This window comes from Rhyacophila brunnea, unplaced genomic scaffold (genome assembly GCF_057557595.1).
Source record: "Rhyacophila brunnea isolate RB1 unplaced genomic scaffold, BYU_Rbru_1.0 scaffold_24, whole genome shotgun sequence".
In the NCBI taxonomy this organism is placed as follows: Eukaryota; Metazoa; Arthropoda; class Insecta; order Trichoptera; family Rhyacophilidae; genus Rhyacophila; species Rhyacophila brunnea.
Window position 1 is genome coordinate 8,903,010 of NW_028232904.1, and position 18,481 is coordinate 8,921,490.

At 35.1% G+C, this 18,481-nt stretch overlaps 1 protein-coding gene and 1 long non-coding RNA gene across 2 annotated transcripts; one reads left to right on the plus strand and one right to left on the minus strand.

Moving 5' to 3' along the window:
- The first annotated feature begins 4,916 nt into the window (after window positions 1-4,916).
- Window positions 4,917-8,477, plus strand: LOC147068999 (uncharacterized). Its single transcript, XR_015071274.1, has 3 exons — window positions 4,917-5,195; window positions 5,603-6,712; window positions 6,779-8,477. It is a non-coding gene; the product is annotated as an uncharacterized LOC147068999 (long non-coding RNA).
- Window positions 8,478-9,673: 1,196 nt separating this feature from the next.
- Window positions 9,674-15,482, minus strand: Tango11 (transport and golgi organization 11). The gene is made up of 4 exons (XM_085951652.1): window positions 15,401-15,482; window positions 13,224-13,472; window positions 11,865-12,126; window positions 9,674-11,216 (listed from the first exon to the last, which is right to left on the minus strand). Exons 2-4 carry the CDS (start codon window positions 13,462-13,464, stop codon window positions 11,018-11,020), a joined length of 702 nt encoding a protein of 233 aa, XP_085807778.1. The 5' UTR covers window positions 13,465-13,472; window positions 15,401-15,482; the 3' UTR covers window positions 9,674-11,017.
- Between the last annotated feature and the right edge of the window lie 2,999 nt (window positions 15,483-18,481).

The window sequence follows — 18,481 nt, forward strand, 5'->3', positions numbered from 1 at the left end:
TTAGTAAAAAGCTTTTTAGATTATTTAAATACAAATAAAATACTTTTTATTCGAATTAATGTCATATAATGAAAGGCCAATACTTTTAACTATTTATTTAACATATTATGTAGTTACTTTGATTAATTATTTCTTTTATTCAACGAATAATTCACAAGATTTGAGAATGTAACATTCCATACGATAATTTTAATTAGTAGGTTCTACATGAAATGCTAATCAATTTGCATTATTCTTCTCCAGAAATCGGCGAAACCGAAACTGCACTTGAAGGTAGACCGAAGAAAAGAAGGGAAAAAAAATGAATATGTACGGAAGCAGAATACGATTAATAGGAACAGTAATAAAGGTGCGTGCGCAGCAGAGTGGATTTGTCCTGCTCGGAGCATATTTCAACTCTCCGATGCCTCCTGCAACAGTATTAAAAGATGAATATACCTGTGGCCTGCTGCTTCGTGGACAATGAAAAGGCATTTGACAGCCCTCATCGTGAATCTCTCTGGCAAATTCTGCTAGGCTATGATGTCGCACGGAAACTGGTCGCCGTGATAAGTGCTTTCTTCACCAATACAGAGTGTTACGTGAGAGCAGCTGGAACATCCTCTAACCTCTTTGAAATCATGTCAGGGGTCAAGCAAGGACGTGTACTTGCGCCCTTTCTTTTTATCATCATGATGGATTTCATAATGCGTAAGACGGTTCGCCCTGACAGTTGGATACGCCTACATCATGATGACATAACCGAAATATGCGAAGAAAGACTGTGCGATTTCGCTCGACGCTCGAACGGTTGGAGGTAACCGTGAACAGGCTCGCCGAGAACTCGAAACGTGTGGGTCTTCACCTGAGTGTGGCTAAGACCAAATACATGTGCAGTGCTGCATGTATCGACGCCGATACTCCTCTGCGGGTTTCCGGTCTGCCTGTTGAACTGGTGTCTAAGTTCAAATACTTGGGTGCCATGGTTGCCGACGATGGTGGTATTTATAATGAGCTTTAAATCCGCATGGGTATGGCGGGGATGTATTCAACCAACTTGGAGTTGCATGGAGGTCAAGGCTGTATTCTGTGAGGACCAAATGTTGTTTGTTTTACGCGTGCCTGCTACCTGTGCTCCTGTATGGCTGTGAGACATGGCATCTTACTAAGTTTCAAGAGTCTCGGCTTTTGAGCTTTGAGAATCGATGTCTCCGCTGAATCTTAGGGGTACATTGGTACGACCGCGTTACAAACATCTGAGTTCGTGAGCAGACACAGGAGCCTACGGTGATTGAGGTTATCATGAAGAGACGCTTTACGTGACTGGGACACGTGTTCTGGATGCCACCAAAAAGTGCGACACTGCGTACTCTTGTGGCACAGCCTTAAGGGCTCCGTCGCCGTGGCCGGCCCTCCGTCACCCTGCAGCGGTGCTACAAAAGCGACCTACGTGCTGCAGGTCTGACATGGCGGAAGGCGCAAGAGTTGGCGATGGACCGAGGGACGTGAAAGGGTGGAAGAAGAAGAAGATAAAAATTATAAAGGTGTCCAAATCCAGGCTAAAACATTCAAAAGTTATGATTGCAAATGTACAAAGAACTGCGCAAGCAACGGCTCAGAAGATGATTGTTGATATGAATTTCCGCCGTTTATGGGGTTTCGGTTCATATAATGCTCAGACAACTTCCCTTGCTGCGAATATATTAGTAGTGCCCGTTAAACGACGATACGTGCAAGCCATCAATCAATACCAATAGAAATAGACAGTTTATTAGAACATAATATAGACTAGCATCAACCGTTGTTTGCTGTTTAATGTTTTGTTACACTCTACAGATTTCAAGCTGTAGAATCAGTACAGCATTGAGTAAATTCCATTTGGGGTTATCGTAGAGTGACCAAAAGACGGTTACTTGAGGTGGACACAATAAACTGACCGCTGATAAAAAACAAACTGTGATAAGAGTTCATAAATAAATCCCAGTCTCATTACTGCAGAAAAAAAACAGATGCAAAATTTTTACCTCCCGAAATGACTTTGGTTAAACTTTTCTAATGATTATATTCAGATAAAAGAGAGGATGCACTCAATCGATGCAGCAAACATAATATTAACGCTTATGCTTAAAGCAGTCGTGCAAGTCACTGTATTTCTATATTCTGGGCATAGCTTCTTGCCAAACGACAAGGATTTCAACGATATCGAAAGCTATTTCAAGCACCAGCAGAGGATGTATACTCCACAAGACTACGTAATCGTCATGAAAAATTGCAAAAAAAAGAAGCATCTGGTAGTGAATGTAGTGAGAAAGGAGTTTCATAGTACTGAGTAGGGATTCCAATCCCGGGATCCCGGGCTATTTTCGATACCTATGAATCCCGGGATTGATAAACATAATCCCGAAACTTTCGGGATTGATTTTTGTATCAATTTTTATAGAAAATAAAATAAAAACGAAAATATAGCAGAAAAAATACTTTTAATAACAAATTAAAACTACATTAGAAATAAACTGAGTTTGAATGAAGTTTGATTTATACACATGTGGTAAGTTCAATTCATTTTATTTTTTCACATAAATTAATAAAAATGAGAAAGATTGAAAAAAAACAATGCTTTGCACTATTAACAAAGTAATTCCACCATGATATCATACGTTTTACGGCAGTTTTATATTTGGCTGACTAATTAGATTTATGAAGCGGAAAGACCATAAGTAGGTACACCATGATTTGCTTTACTATTTTAAATCTCGCTAACCTATTCATTAAGTCTTTACTATCAGAAATAGCAATCTCATAATAAATTCACATTATTATTTATATTACAATATTATTTACTCCATTAAACTTATGTATTTCCAAGATTGAACGTATACAATATTAACAATAAATGTCTTAAATAGTAGGTATACATTATACTAGATTTATTTTTGACCGATTTTATCAATGTTATTTGTAAATATAAAAATTTTATATTAACAATGAAAAAGATGTCAATCCCGGGACCAGTCCCGGGATTGTCAAATTGTAATCCCGAAATCCCGGGATCAGAATTTTGGCTCGGGATCGGATTCCCTAGTACTGAGTAGATTGAAAATGGAATTGTGAATAGAAAAGTTGACGTTGATAATGGCATAGTGTCAGCGTCTTGATAATCCATGTATATTTTAATGTGATTTCTGATCATTATTTCCACTTCTTATATAAACGACAATATTATGTAATTATTAATATCTCAACTATGTAACATGTCTTTTTCTACATTAAATTAATAAACATTTTCTCAATTACATTATAGTATGTTTTTCATTTTATTATCTGACCATATAAAAATGAAATCATGACAAAAATACCTATATAAATCAAATTAACAAAAATAAGCGATAGCTGCATTCTGTAGAATGAACATTCTAAAAAAAATGGTTTTGCACAAAACACCATAATTTCATAGATTTTATACTTTTATCTCTTTAAAAGTTATACAAAATCATATATACAGTACACTCTCAGTAATTCGGCGCTTGATTATCCGACAACTACTATAATCCGCCGTTATTATTACTAGTTGAAAGCTCAGAATCAAGTTCTATAATTCGCCGGTACTCAATTGTCAAATTCAGTAGTCCGCCGCGTACAAGTATACAACGCAGATGAGACGGGTTTGTTTTGAAAACTTCTTCATAAAACGCACCTTCATCGCGAAGAAAGTAATGTACCAAGGGAGGAAAGTGCCCAAAGACCGCATCACAATTATGCCATGCTCCAATGCAACCGGAGTACACAAAATGAAGCTTTTAGTCATAGGAAAAGCCAGGAATAATAAGCCATTCAAGAATATATGCCTCACAAAACTGGTTGTGTCAGGTGATTTACTGTTTAATATATTGATTATAAATAAAACTGTTATTTGTTAATACAAATTTCTCAAAAAAACTATTTTTACGAAGTATCTGTTTTAATTTTTACCATATTTTGTATGTATGCACTATAAACCACCGCTTTCACTAATTGGACACTTGTCTGGTTTTTGGAGTGGCGGATTACTGAGAGAGTACTGTATAATATATATCATTCCAAAAGTTTAAGGCCGTGCATTAGTTGAGGCACGGTCTAAAAAGATCGTTGCTAGGCGATGCGCGGACTGCGGGTCGCGGGTGCAAATGACGCCTGTCAAACGAAATATTATTTGTCATATAAATCCAACATACGTCCATTTTATGTTCTGTTTATTGTTCTATTAGTAACAATAATAATATATTCATTGACTTGTTTTCTTTTTAAAGTAAATGGGTAACGTTTTTAGTCATCTTTACACGATTTTAGAATTAATTGGCCCGTCGCCATCACGCAGCAAAGTGACGTGCTTCTGGCTCGACGTTCTCTCAATGAATGCGAGCGAGTCCAAAATTTCGTCGCGCCTACAGTTGAAAATTATTTGGTGTTTCACTGATGCGTCACCTTAAACAGTTAGAGACTTTGCTGATTTAAAGAAACACTTTATATAAAAGTGCTTCTACCTCTGTTTGAGGTTTGTGTGGACTGGCGGCTTTGCGTATAACTACGCTCAATTAATACTATGTGAGAGCATCCAAAATCATGCACCTGTAATTAATCAGAATATGTGAGCATCCGCCGCAATATATCAAAGCAGGATGAATGTCGGCTCTTAACAGCCTACCTCCACCCTTCGTCACTGTTTTGTACCCAGGATATTTTTACATTTGAGATCTTTCAAAGATTGCGGTACCTTCTGACGAAGCGACAGCCTCATCTACTTCATGGAAACCGCCACAGGCTCCCAGCACAAATTTGAAAAGCGCTTCCCATTCATTATGCCACAGTTTGTGCCTGAAAAAGTGTGAAAATATGGAGGGAAAATTTAGGATGTCCAATTGAGGATAAATAAAAACACATCACGTTTTCGTATTGTTTTTAATCTTTATGTACATATTAAAAATAACCCAATAGTAGAAAGGTTATATTTGTATATTTTTCGTGTTCCGAAATAAACAAATTGTAACAATACACTACGTAATTTTCCTAGCCAATATTTTTATTCGACTTCAAAACCTTTAAGCTACAATATTGACCCGAATACAAGAGAAATTCTTCGGTCATATTTTGGGAATTACTTTCCGGTAAGCAGCTCACGGTAAACTGTGCTGTGGCGAAATGTAAAGTGGGGTACTCATTAGCGTGCCGTAACTGTGACCGTTGGAGATACAGTAACTTGAGACGCGCTTGCAGCGTTCAAGCGTCTGTCGGTTTTTGCCGCGAATCAAAGGGAGGCTCGCAGTTGCTCATGGACGTTGAATGTGATACCCGTTGCTCGTCGCAAACAGAATACGATAGCATTGTTGTACATTTTTTTACATGAACGTGGCTGCTAACTGGGATGAGGAGAAATGCCTACTTTTAATTGATGTTTACAAAAATAATAAGAGATTGCGAGAGAGAGATATGGGACCCAAAAGACAAAAATTACTCTGACATTCAGCTCAGAACGAACACTGCGGATACAGCGGCTCGCCAACGGTTACATGGAAATCATTGACGTCGAGTCCACATCTAGAGTTGGTTACAGTATCTGCAGCGGTCACAGTTACGGCTCACTAATGAGTACCCGGCTTAATACGTACAAGTAACCCTTTTCGAGAGACCACCGATAAGCATCATGAGTGGTAGAAACAATATTGTGGAATATTCTCCCCTCACATTCGAGTAAATATGGTGATTTAATTTTGTACATTTGTTATCATGATAATAACAATATAAATTTGTTTAAAAAACGTACTAAAAGCATAATTATAAAAAAAAACAATTTTTAAAACAGATTCCGATTAAAATATTATAGTTTTAAAGTAAAAACCGTCGAGACCACATTGGGTCTATACGACATTACATTACATATTATGAAAGGTTATAAATAACATTTTTTCAGTATGATTAAATATAAAAAAATTATATTTTCCGTGTCGGTAGCACTGAATACATTGTAAATGCAAATGACTCCGTAGGATTCGTAGCGTTATTTGGGATTATGCATCTAAATTATTATGATACACCACTCTGCACGAGACGTGGCGATGGACCGAGGGTAGTGTCGCAACCTCGACGGTGTATTAACAACAAAAAACTTTGGATTGCCTTGTTAACTAATGCCAGGTGTCTTTGTCTCAGTTATTTTAATCATTAGCCTTAGTCATTTTTCAACATCACACTAATATATAAGAATCTTTGGGCTACTACCACAGGGTGGAGGATATCTTGACAGAGTTTTTATGAGCTGTTTTGCATTTGATCCAACAGCGATGTTGGCACCTGCAACCCAAAGATGTACAAAAGGGTGTTCTGTCCACTATTCCCCTGTGGGATATAAATCTAGCCAAATTAAATACAAAAATACTTTTTAAATATTGATTTAATTTCACTGTTAAAATTATGATACTTGAAACATCTGAATAAATATTTGAGGAGCTGAAGATTGAATTAATGTAAGTGCACAAGTGACTGAGTTGAGTAAATAAATCTATTTCAATATTAAATATGCGATTGTAAATTCTACATAACATTGTTTTCATCGTGTCCAGAAACTTGTACGCATGCAGTTCGCCGTATCACATTTCACCATGAAATGTTGTATCGGAAATATATGGCCGTATATTAAAGACCGTCCAAACTCTTTGGATAGTATAGTACTGACATAAAATTCATGTCTAAATAAAATACGGTTCTTGTCGGTTTACAGGAAGCCAGCGGCAAACAAATTTTGAAGATAGCCGATATATTGGATTAGGTCCCGTCCTGTCGGTTTTTTGAAAATAGCCGAAATACTGGATTATTTATTAAGTTAGGTTGGGTTTTCATTTTTGAATTCATGAATTTTGTCAAAATCAGCTATGAAAATTGAATTAATGTTCATATTAAATTTAATAAAATTGGAGACCATATAGTATACGGTCATCTCTTTCCGATAAGACAGCTCACTGACACACAGAAATGTTTTTATTTACATAACCTGTCCTCAAATGGTCTATTTTTCTATGTAATCAAAAAAATATTGTTTATCTATGTTTTTATCGTTTGAATGGGTACAAGTCAAGTTAAAACATTCAAATTATATACAGATCTAGGTATGAAAATACTAATAACATTTTATACACGGGAGGTCATAGAATATAGTCAAGTTTTAGGAGTAAAACGCTTATAACTTTACATATAAAGCATTTACTTTTTCGCACATAGGTTTGTATATGGAAGTATCAGAATTGCTTCTAAATCATTTTAGACATAGAACCATGTCATTGTATTCGGCGAAATAGGTCGACAACCACTCGGTAATGATTTTCCAAAAATTTGTTCAAAATTTTTCTATGGCAGTATCTGACAGGCCTCATATTTTTAACGACACACGTTGAATGTAGAGCGAAGCTGTAATACCGATAATTTGTGGCCTAGTATTTCATAATTATTCAAACAAATGTCCCTGACATTAAATGCCAGGTTTAAACTGGTAAAAGCCTCAGTCAGCAAGACAAGTGGTTGAAAAAAACCATGTTAACTAAGAAAGCTATTTGCGTTAATTATTAAAAAAAATACAGAATAGATTGTCTATTTAAAAGTTACGCATTTTTGCAGTGCACTACCAATGAAAAAAAATTACAAACCACCGGCTACCATTGGTCACTTGTACTATTTTAATCGTCAATGCCTCAATTATTAGTATTTATAAATTCTACAAAATACATAAAATCAAAATACATTTTTGTTTACATACAAAGAATATTTACACTAATACTATAATTTGTATTATATTATCCCGCCCTGCAAAAACAGGAATGGGACAACTAGGCGCCAGGACAATTGGACGCCGGCATTGTCGAATGAAATAAATAGACGTTGGTTAAGATTTTATACAGAAAGTAGACGAGGAATTTAAACAGTTTCTATCTACTACTTAGTGGTTTTAATTCATTTTGCTCTTAACATGATGTTTTTTTACTGTGGATTTAGAAATATCACGTCTGAGCCTCTATATAACAATAAAAGAACTCTCTTCTTGTTGGGACTTAAACATATGCATAATTAAGGCCATCCGCTCACGCAGAAACTAAAATCTGACAAACTGGTTGATGAGGGAACTCATAAACTGTCAAACCCATTTTCTTTCCTACTTCATTCTAAGCTTTTTCCGTAATGTCTTTACGGGAATATTCTGGCAGCCTGTAATTATACAGGCAGGAGTATTCCTCAAAATCTGCCACATATTTTAAATCAAAAATCGGTTCGCCCATCTTTAACTTTTGACTTGTTATTGCTTGTTAAGTTCAGTTCAGTGCTACCAATTGTGGTAAGAAAATATGATTTTTCATCAAATCCACCAATATTGGTACCACTGTTTTATGGGTAACTGGAAACTGAGAGACTGGAAGACTAGCATGTAGCGTCTCTTCGGTTTTGGTCGCGGACGTTTCGAAACTGAAGATTCCAGTCTTGCCGTCAGCGAGCCGCCATTGAAATACATTAGCTAGATACTGGAGTTTCAGTCTCTTAGGATGGCATAAATCATTATTTACGTGTGCATATTTATATTATCACCGAGTATTAAATAATAGTATAATAATTTAAATATAAATATATATTTTAAAAATACCAATAATTCATGAACATCATTCTATTTATTTTTTAATTTCATTCGATTGTGTGGCGCCCAGTTGTCCCGGCGCCGAATCGTTCTAGACCCGCAAAAACTCACCAAGCGATTTACAAAAAATATTATCACACAGTTCCACAGCTACGAAAGTATGACAAGTTTAAAAAAAATTTTGTGAATATCTCACAAAACAATGTTGTGTTATATATTTGGTGAGTTTTTGCTGATAGAGGACGACATATTCTCCTTCAAACAATAATTCGTCAGAAACTCATTATGATGTTTGAAGTTAAGTAGGAAAATCAATATATCAATAATGTGGGTTTTAATTTCACTTTGAATCGTCCCGTGAAAATACAATAATAATAGTCGACCACTCAACACTTCATAGCAGGGTTACCACAAACACAAAATTTAATTCAAATGCATAGAGAGTACTTTTTTCCCACGATATACTGAAAATTTAACCGTTCAATCACGGATAATCCACTGTCCAAAGACAACGAGTGTCAACTGTAACATTATATTTTTTTTAACTACAGACAAAAATACATGACAGTCTATGGTAAATTAATACCGGTTTTAAAAAAAATAAATAAATAGCATGCAGAAGAGAAAAAGTACAATGTTTTTTTTTTATTATATTACAATAATTATAACAGTAGGTAATTCATCTAGTTTTATGTTTTTTTTTTTTATTATTTTCAGAATAAAAAATAAAACTGAAATTCGTAACTACTAACCTGTCAATTTATAATATTATATCAAATTAAAACTACTCGAAATGTTTTGTGACACAATATAGAATGTCTGTCGACAATTCTCTTACACAAAATATTATGCGTTTAAATTTAACAGTCATAAAACAGAAGAACAAATATATATTATTTCAATTTTTTACCTGTTCCAAATTCAAATTATATTGTCATAAACAATAAGAATTATATCATGGCAAATTGCAGACAAGTTTTATGGCCAATGAGTGTACAAAACAGCAGCTGTATCGATTGCAAAAAATAAAACTTTAGGTAGGTAAGGGCAGTTATGAAATTTATTCTAGATCAGTAATTGTTAGATCGGGTCAGTTATATGGTATTATATTACAAACAGTCGACGGTAGAGTTATCGCACGAACTCTTGCATTGTCTGCGTACAGAAACGGTTCACGGAATAATAGCTGCATACCATTTGTTTACTTTATGGTTACTGCATTATTCATGAATAGATTAAAAAGAAAAATCAACATTGTTTATTCAATAAGGTCATGAATTTATCTGCACAGGCAATTATCCGACAACACAGGTCCGAAGCCTGTGTTGTCGGATTAATTATTTACAAATAGTTATCTCGGAATTTACTCGCTCATATGGCGACAGGTTATCAATGATAGAAAAACTAAATAAAACCTGATTCAATTTTATTATTTATTGCCGCGTATATTTCTATTTAGACTTACGGAACCGGATATTTAAAATTCATTCCCATTATTGGTGGCGTGTATAGAATGTCGAGTTTCACATATTATTATGATTGATTAGGTAGCTGTTATCAAATATGACAAACAAGCCGCCGTATTTTTGAGGATAACACTGTGAGAAAATAAACATCAGACAATATATTATCTAATTTAGAACTCCGTCTCGTGGTGACAATGCACTTTGCACCAACACAATCTTCTGTACACACACAACGAAAGAGTTTTGTGCGAACGATATCGAGATAGCCAAGCCAAAAGGGGATAAGTGACATTTTGCCACTTTTCACGAGAGCAATTTAAAATAGGAATTTTATTAATGACGTCAGTGGACTTGAAACTTTTTTATATCATGCACCCTCTATGTACCTACATAGATTCGTTCACAGCGAGTTAAAAATGTGGGTACGTGTCTGGGAGGCCAATTAACAGTTAAGTTAAGTAGGGTTTTTGAAAGAAAATAAAATTAAAAGACAGCAGTGAATTAGATGACTATTCTCTAAAACAATGGACAAATGTTGTTATTGCCTGATACCGTGCAACAGTGCATTGAATTAGGATTGTCTGGATCTGCTTTCAGTGCCCTTGCTCAGCCTTAGAGTGCCCGCAGCGCACACTTTAAATACCACTGGATTACATTATAATATTAAAAAGTAAATACCCTACTAGGAACTGGGAACTAGGTACTACTGACACTGCCGGACACTAAAGATGACATTCTAAATGTAATAATTCATTTTTGCCAACACGTCTCTAACCCTTTGGCTCGGCACTCTCGATATATTTACTAAAATTGCTTAAGTTGTTGTTTACAGTCATACCAAACACAAAGCAAGCAATTCCTGAACTGCTTCCATTGAATTGGGAATCCCCGTAGACTTATGGTAAGGATAGAATTTAAAATTGGTTCAAGAGCGATTGAGCCAGGCGATGACTTTGATTAGCAGGTATGCGAGGCCGATGGCTGCGGCGAGCCTCTCCCGCTGCTGACGCTGTAGGGCGTCCAGTTCCACAGCCATCACCCTCCGGTTGATCCTCGCCACCTGCCTCCGCAAGTGTAGAACTTCTTCAGACGCTGTCAATCCGTCTACAGGAGGCGTGCCATCTCTGAAAGAAATGTATTCAAATTTCTGTTGCAATCAAAGAGTTTCTACCAGAGGTAGTTTTAGGAGATCATTTTGGCCAAGATTTTGAATTTCATTCATAGCAGTGTTGCCAACCGTACTATAATTATAGTATTTGTACTATAATTTTGGTCCGCGTACTATGTACGATATAAAACAGGTATAGTACGCCAAAAATACTATAATTTTGAATATCGGAAAAAATATGTAAAAAGTATTAAAATTTCGACATATCCGTTAAATAAATTGTTGCATAGTACTATAATTTCACAATATAAAAAGATTTGGGGAACTTGGAAAAAAGGTTGCTCGAAAAAAAAAAATTTTTGAATTCTTCGGTAAGTATTTTTGGTTGGAAGAGGTACCTAAATAAAAAGGGGTCTCGGAGTTTCTCAAATTATCCGTTATTTTTTTCTGAGAAACAAAAAACCGATACATTTTCAATAGATGACAACGCGTACTATATTTTTTCCCCAAATACTATAATTTTGAAGGCTCTGTACCATAATTCCACTTTGAAAAGATGGCAACACTGATTCATAGACTCCTAAGTATCTTACATAATTATATAATTTCAGTAATCGGAATTGGACGTCGGGTGGTAAATATAAATATTGAATTAGATAACAACCTGATGGTAAGTCTGGTGTCGTTCAGTGTGAGATCTCTGTTCCGGACGGGCGTCTGGTGGATAATGACAGGTGGAGGCGGCGGCAGGGGCTCGTCGAACCTCAAGTCAGGTGAGAGTGGGGGCTCAGACGCGCTTGGGAACATGTGCTGCGCCAGTGTGATCACGCGAGGGGGTGTATGCACGCGGACATCTGCGACCCCAACCGTATTCGCCCCCAGGACTGAATTCTCGAGGACTATTTCACGTGGCGGAGCCCGAGTTCCTGAATAATATTAACATGATTATTAACATGACTGGTGAAGGCATCGTCCGGTGCAGTGGTGGCTGCCCTAACACCATACAAGTGCACAGCACTCCTCACAATTTTTTAAAAGAAAATATTACTCAACGCATAATATTGGTAGATGTTCACCACTCATTTATCGCAGTGTACACAATAAGTTAGGTTAGGTTATGAACTTATGATTGTCATAGAAATAATTATAAAATTAATGAAAACTTGACGCTACGTCTGACTGAATATGGAATAAACCAGTGTGCAACACACACGTAACTTGATGTTATTTTATCGATTGTGGTCATTTCAAAATGTCCAAAATGTGAAAGAAATAAAATTTAGTGTACCTTTAAACGTTTAGAGCACTCATTAATTACACCCATATTTTTGATAGTTATTTTTTTTGAACAGATGACAATTTTGAAATATGTAGTTACATTATAATAATCATTAAGAGCATACTTCAGTGAAACGGCAAATATAGGTGCGACGAAATTTTGGACTCGCTGGCAATCGGAGAGTGAAAGTCGAGCTGTGAACACGACAATTTGTTTCGTGATGGCGACGGGGCTATTAACTCTTAAATCGTGTAAAGATGACTAAAAAACGTTACCCATTTACTTGAAAAAGAAAAAATGTCAATGAATATATTATTATTGTTACTAATAGAACAATAAACAGAACATTAAATGGACGCATGTTTAATTTTTATGACAAATTATATTTCGTTCGGCACGCGTCATTTGCACAATCCGCGCATCACATAGTCACGATTTTATTAGACTGTGCCCCGGCTGAGGTATAGTCTTAATAGTTGCCCTTTACAAGCAGGAGCTCGCAAATGAAAGCCACAAACCAAAATTCAGGGTAAAAGATTCAAGTAATCGGAAAATTCTGTAGGAAAAATATTGTGTCATTTTGATGCCCTATCTTTTCTCATGATGCGAATCAACAATTAATAGTATTATTTTAAATGTTAATGTGTCAATAGAGAATAAAGCCATATTTAGTCTTATATTATATCCGCAGTACCCCCAAATACTTAATTTTTGACCATTACATTGTAAGGGACGAATACAAACCTATGTGCTGATCTTGACCGAGTAGCATAATCCTGTCAGGTACGTTCATGGTGAAGTTGTCCTTGTAGGCCCAGGAGAGACCGTTGGGGCCGTGCAGGTCCTCGTCCCCCACGTCTCCGTTAGCCTTGATGCGTTTAGGGATGCGCATGCGCACGCTGATGTCCTCCGTGAAGTCAGCATCAACCCGCGCGCGGTCGTCGGCCGACGACGACCAGTGGGACGGACTCTCGGCACTTGACATCTCCTCACCTGAACACCAACAATTCATATGAATTGATGATTATCTTCAAACAACAATTTTACGGCGCAGTTTTGCGCAGTGGATTCCTAAACACTTTTTGATTTGAGACACCCTTGAAATAATTTGAAAAAAATCTGCCATACACAAAGAATTTGGACTCTACAGAAGTCTTATATGCATTCCGCAATAGGAATTTTGAAAGCAGTTCAATTTTCAAATCAAACGATTGTATGTGTGGTTGCATTGGTAATTAAGTTGATTATTTGCTTCTTCTATTGGCAGTCCTGATAACAAAATGGCGGCAAGTAGCAAGTCATGGCACCTTACGAAAGTATAGAGCAATTACTTTATACTGAGCTTCGAAAACGGATGATACCCTACCCTCACCCTTCACCACTGGTGTAAGGTGGAGCTACGGGATGCTGGCATGACCTCGGAAAGTGCAAGAAGACTGGCTAGGAACAGGGATTCTTGGAGGCGCTATGTGAATAACTGAGGAAGGGATATGGCTGAAAAATAAGAAATAAGGACATAAAGCGTTTCGAGAACACTGACGCTTGTCATTAAATGACCCCACTGATACTCGTGGTGTCGCATGACACATTTATTTGAGCGCAAAACGTTTTCGCTATGGCAGTAATACATACTGTCCAACAAGAAGATTTAAGCACACGCCAAAAGTCACTGTCGTCGATAAATAGGAGGAGCTTGTTTAGTCCACAGTTTTAACACGTGGATAACTCGTCGCTAACCGGAAGGCGCTATAATCGAAAATGGGAGGAGCTTGTTAGTTAACAGTTTTAACACGTAGCCAAGCAGACCTTTTTGGACAGTATATTCTCTATGGCAGTAATACATGCCGCTGTCATTTGTCACAGTCACCACACACCAATAATTATCATTTTAAGACTAATATAGATAACATGAGTATTAAGTCCAATGTATCGTGATTACATTTATAAAAACAACCTGTTGTAAATACACAGTACTCCTTACTTTTTCTTTTGACAACACACACAAGTGAAAAAACCATATATTTGAAACGGTTCCATGGCAAAACAACAGTGACAAAACAGAACACGACAAAACAGAACAGTGACAAAGCAGAACAACGACAAATATAACTATGACCATCCAGGAAAAATATAAATTTAATATTGAAATTGTCCTATCTCTATTATTTTGATAGATTTTTAATAGCACAGATTTTCAATACGCCATCATAAATCAAATTATATACCTAATTTCTGCATTCATAATCGCTAGAAAGCCTCAAATAAACGGGACTTTGTCGGCAAGTTTAGGATATCACATCTTAATCAATATCATATGTTCAAAATGATTGGGTGACTAGGTACAATGAAATAATGACCTAACCTAATATAACCTAACCTAACCTAAATAGATTCCACAAAAATTAGTGTTTCATTTTTCCCCTGGCTGTTCTGTTTTGTCATGTTCTGTTTTGTCCGGTCACCATTTGAAACAATTAAATTAATTATACTTAACTGACAAAATCATATTAGGTTGGGTTTTTTTTGTTGGCCGTTTAGGAGTATTGTATAATTTACATAGCCTTTAACCTGGCTGCAATTTTGAATGGACAAGTCATAATATTAATCGAATTCGACTCAGATAATATAACACCAAAAATCTAACTTTGAGCCTATTTTTATGGCAAAAGAAGCATTAATCAAAACGTAAATTAAATGATTTCAAAATAAACTATATCCAGGACATTTCTGTACACAATAAGATAATATAAGTAGAAGTGCAGGATCGTCAAGTATGTATTTACCGATTACAGAAACGAAATGACATCTCAATATACTTGGATGACTTAACAGGCTAATGTCTAAATATAATATTTAAAAGAAGCTTATAAACGGCTTTAGGTAATTAATAAAGGTAGCGAATATTTACTTATTGTGCTCACCTAATTGTTTCGGCACGACTGTGTTTAAAAGAACGACGGATTCGCAATTTATTAATTTTGTGTTCACTTTTTTACAGTAATGCAGTGTTGCCAAGTCAAAATATAAAATTTCAGTAGAATGTGACAAAAAAAATCAGTAGATTTGACAAAATATCAGTAGATTTTAGATTCTGAATACCTACTCATTGAATGACCAATTCTTTTCTGCATTTTCAAAAAATTACACGTAAAGTGATTAACGTCTCGTTTTTTAGAGTAAAATACCGCGTAAAGTAATTAACGTCTCGTTTTTTTTAGAAAAAATTCAGAAAGTTCAAAAATAATTAGCGAGGGCTTTTTGAAGAAATATTCTATTGCAAACTTATTTTCCAAATTTTCATTGCATTTCATTTCATTTCAGTGCATCATGTCAAGTTTACTATTAACATAATCATGAATTTGCTCACAAATATTATGGAAAACACAAATATTAGTAGATTTTAGAAAATGCAATAAGTATATCAGATAGCTATGATTTAAAAATAAGGAAAGAACTCACCTTGTGTAGATAACAAATGACCTTGATGCACTTTAGAATAATATGGTCTTGTAATAATAATTATGAAATAAAATAACAATAATAAAACTATTCATCACCATCTATTTATTGTTTTATTTATTGTTTGTTTTCGTTATTGTTTTCGACACAAAATAATGTTAGTTAAATAATACGATTTAACACTAAACTTAAGTAGGCACCTAGTTATTTTTATATCACTGGTTTCACGATTACTACTAAGAACAATTTAAAATGTTTTCTGAATAACAAACGAATCAGGAAAAATATTTTAAGTTCAAAAATAATAGGTATCAATATTAACGAGCTTGTATTAATAATTTTAATATCGATATAACTGCTGCTATCGGAGAATGTTAGAATAAAACTGATGAAAATTAAGGGCACAGTAGAAACCATTTTTGACTGTCTAAACTCTAAACAATCTGATGAAAACAAAACTATAAAAAGTAGGTACTAGGTAGGTACCCAGTTGTTCCTTGTTCGAGTTTCCAGATCCCATTGTTTGGTGTAATTAAAATAATACCTGGTTATAGAAAGGAAATCTCTCCATTCGCGATGTTTTATTCAGTTTTATTTTCATTATAAATAATGAGAAAGTTTAAGTTATAGATATGCCACCATAAATTGTCCGGTTTTCGAATTTAGTACTAAGCTCACGACAGTATAAAAAATATTGAATCATATATCAAAATCAGCATGTGGCGCTCTCACTAATCGGAAGACTTATAAATTGTTATATCATATAATTATGTACATTCACCTTTACTTGCTGAAAGGTTCTTGAGAAACCTGACCTAAAATTTAGAATTGCTATTCAGTAATCAATACCTAACCAAATTAAATGTTCAAATTTACTTTATGTATCCTGAGCCGGATCCAAAAAGTATCATTCATTCGAACTTACGTGCATAAGAAAAATATTTGAAACCAGAAGAAAAAAGTTTTTTTGCGTTCTAAAAAAAATATTTGTGGACAAAAACCCTTTGTACTAACAGTGATTGAAATGTTTGAATAATGTCTCTTGTTCTTCGGTTTCCTTCTTATCAGCTTATCACTTAACAATGATGCAATTGTTCATCCCCGTTAAATTTTATTTTTGCTGGTCACACATAGCATAGCATTAAAATATAATGATTATTGAGTCATGTTATGTACGTTATGGTGTGATGTTTAAGGTAATAAATAATAATAGGTAGGTATTATTTTTTATTTTCTAAGCAATGATGATGTCAGTAGGTTAAAATGCCGGTATTGGGTAGGGTAACAATGCGTCCTTTGTTAATTTAGAAGCGTGTATCCAAATCAACAAAGGCGTGCGTAAATCTTTTCAACTTTATTAATAAATTCACCATCAGTTGACTTAAAAATATGGGAAATAGCCAAATATCAGTAGATTTCATGAATTTCGAAAAAAAATCAAAAATTCAGTATATTGGCAAAAAATATCAGTAGATCTACTGAAATTTCAGTAGACATGGCAACGCTGCAGTAATGTCAGACATGTCTTATTTTCATGTGAAAATCCGAATACGTGTTGCCATTTAAATAACGGTATTGTATAACGAACGAATAACAGAAAAAATGAATTTATCCTCTTGAGACCCGAGGGAGAACCAGCCATCGAAAACAATATTTCTTTGATTTTATGGAAGAGAAGTATTAGTCTATTGACAAAAAATTTTTTTTTAGGTTTTTTTATTTTATAATAAGTAAAATATACTATATGCACATATGTGCATATCAGGTCACACTGCAGATGAATATTACCTACTCTATAAACTTAGGGAAGGTAAAGAAAACAACTTGTTCATTGGAATGGATAATTTTAATAAAACATTATACAATAAAAACAATACAAAAACATTATAAATAGGATTAATAAATATATTTACACTTAAAATTATGAAATAAACCCTAAATATGTACTTTAAAATAGCTTTGAGCTGCATCCTATACCATTTGTGATACAGCTCAAAGCAAAATTTTGTGCACAGGTTTATGACGACGTATGACCGTTAAAAATTAAAATTATTATTTATTTTTAAAAATATAATTTACACATATTCACGTAAAGAGGATTGGTGCGAGTCGGTTATGGGGAATACAGCGGCAAACACATTTTGAAAATAGCCGATATATTGAATTATTTTGTTAGGTTAACCCAGGGGTCGACAAACCGCAGCCCGCGAGCCGTATGTGGCTCTTTGGGCATTGGCGTGCGGCTCTTTAAATACCCAATTTTTACAGAAATTATATAATGACATTACCCCGAGCCTAATTTTTGATGCAAAACGGTATGATTGTTGTTGTTTTAAATCCGCCCATTGCAAAAGTCGACAAATCAAATTTTTCTCCATTTGATATAATTGACACGAGCACTTGTGAAATACAGTTTTATTCGTGGATAATAAGGTAACAAGCAAACAGTTATGGAGCTCAAAATTTGTAGGTTTTGCCACCAAAATTGTGGATTTCGAGGGAGAAAAATACAATTTAATTTCACAACACAAGTGGGGCGCTCT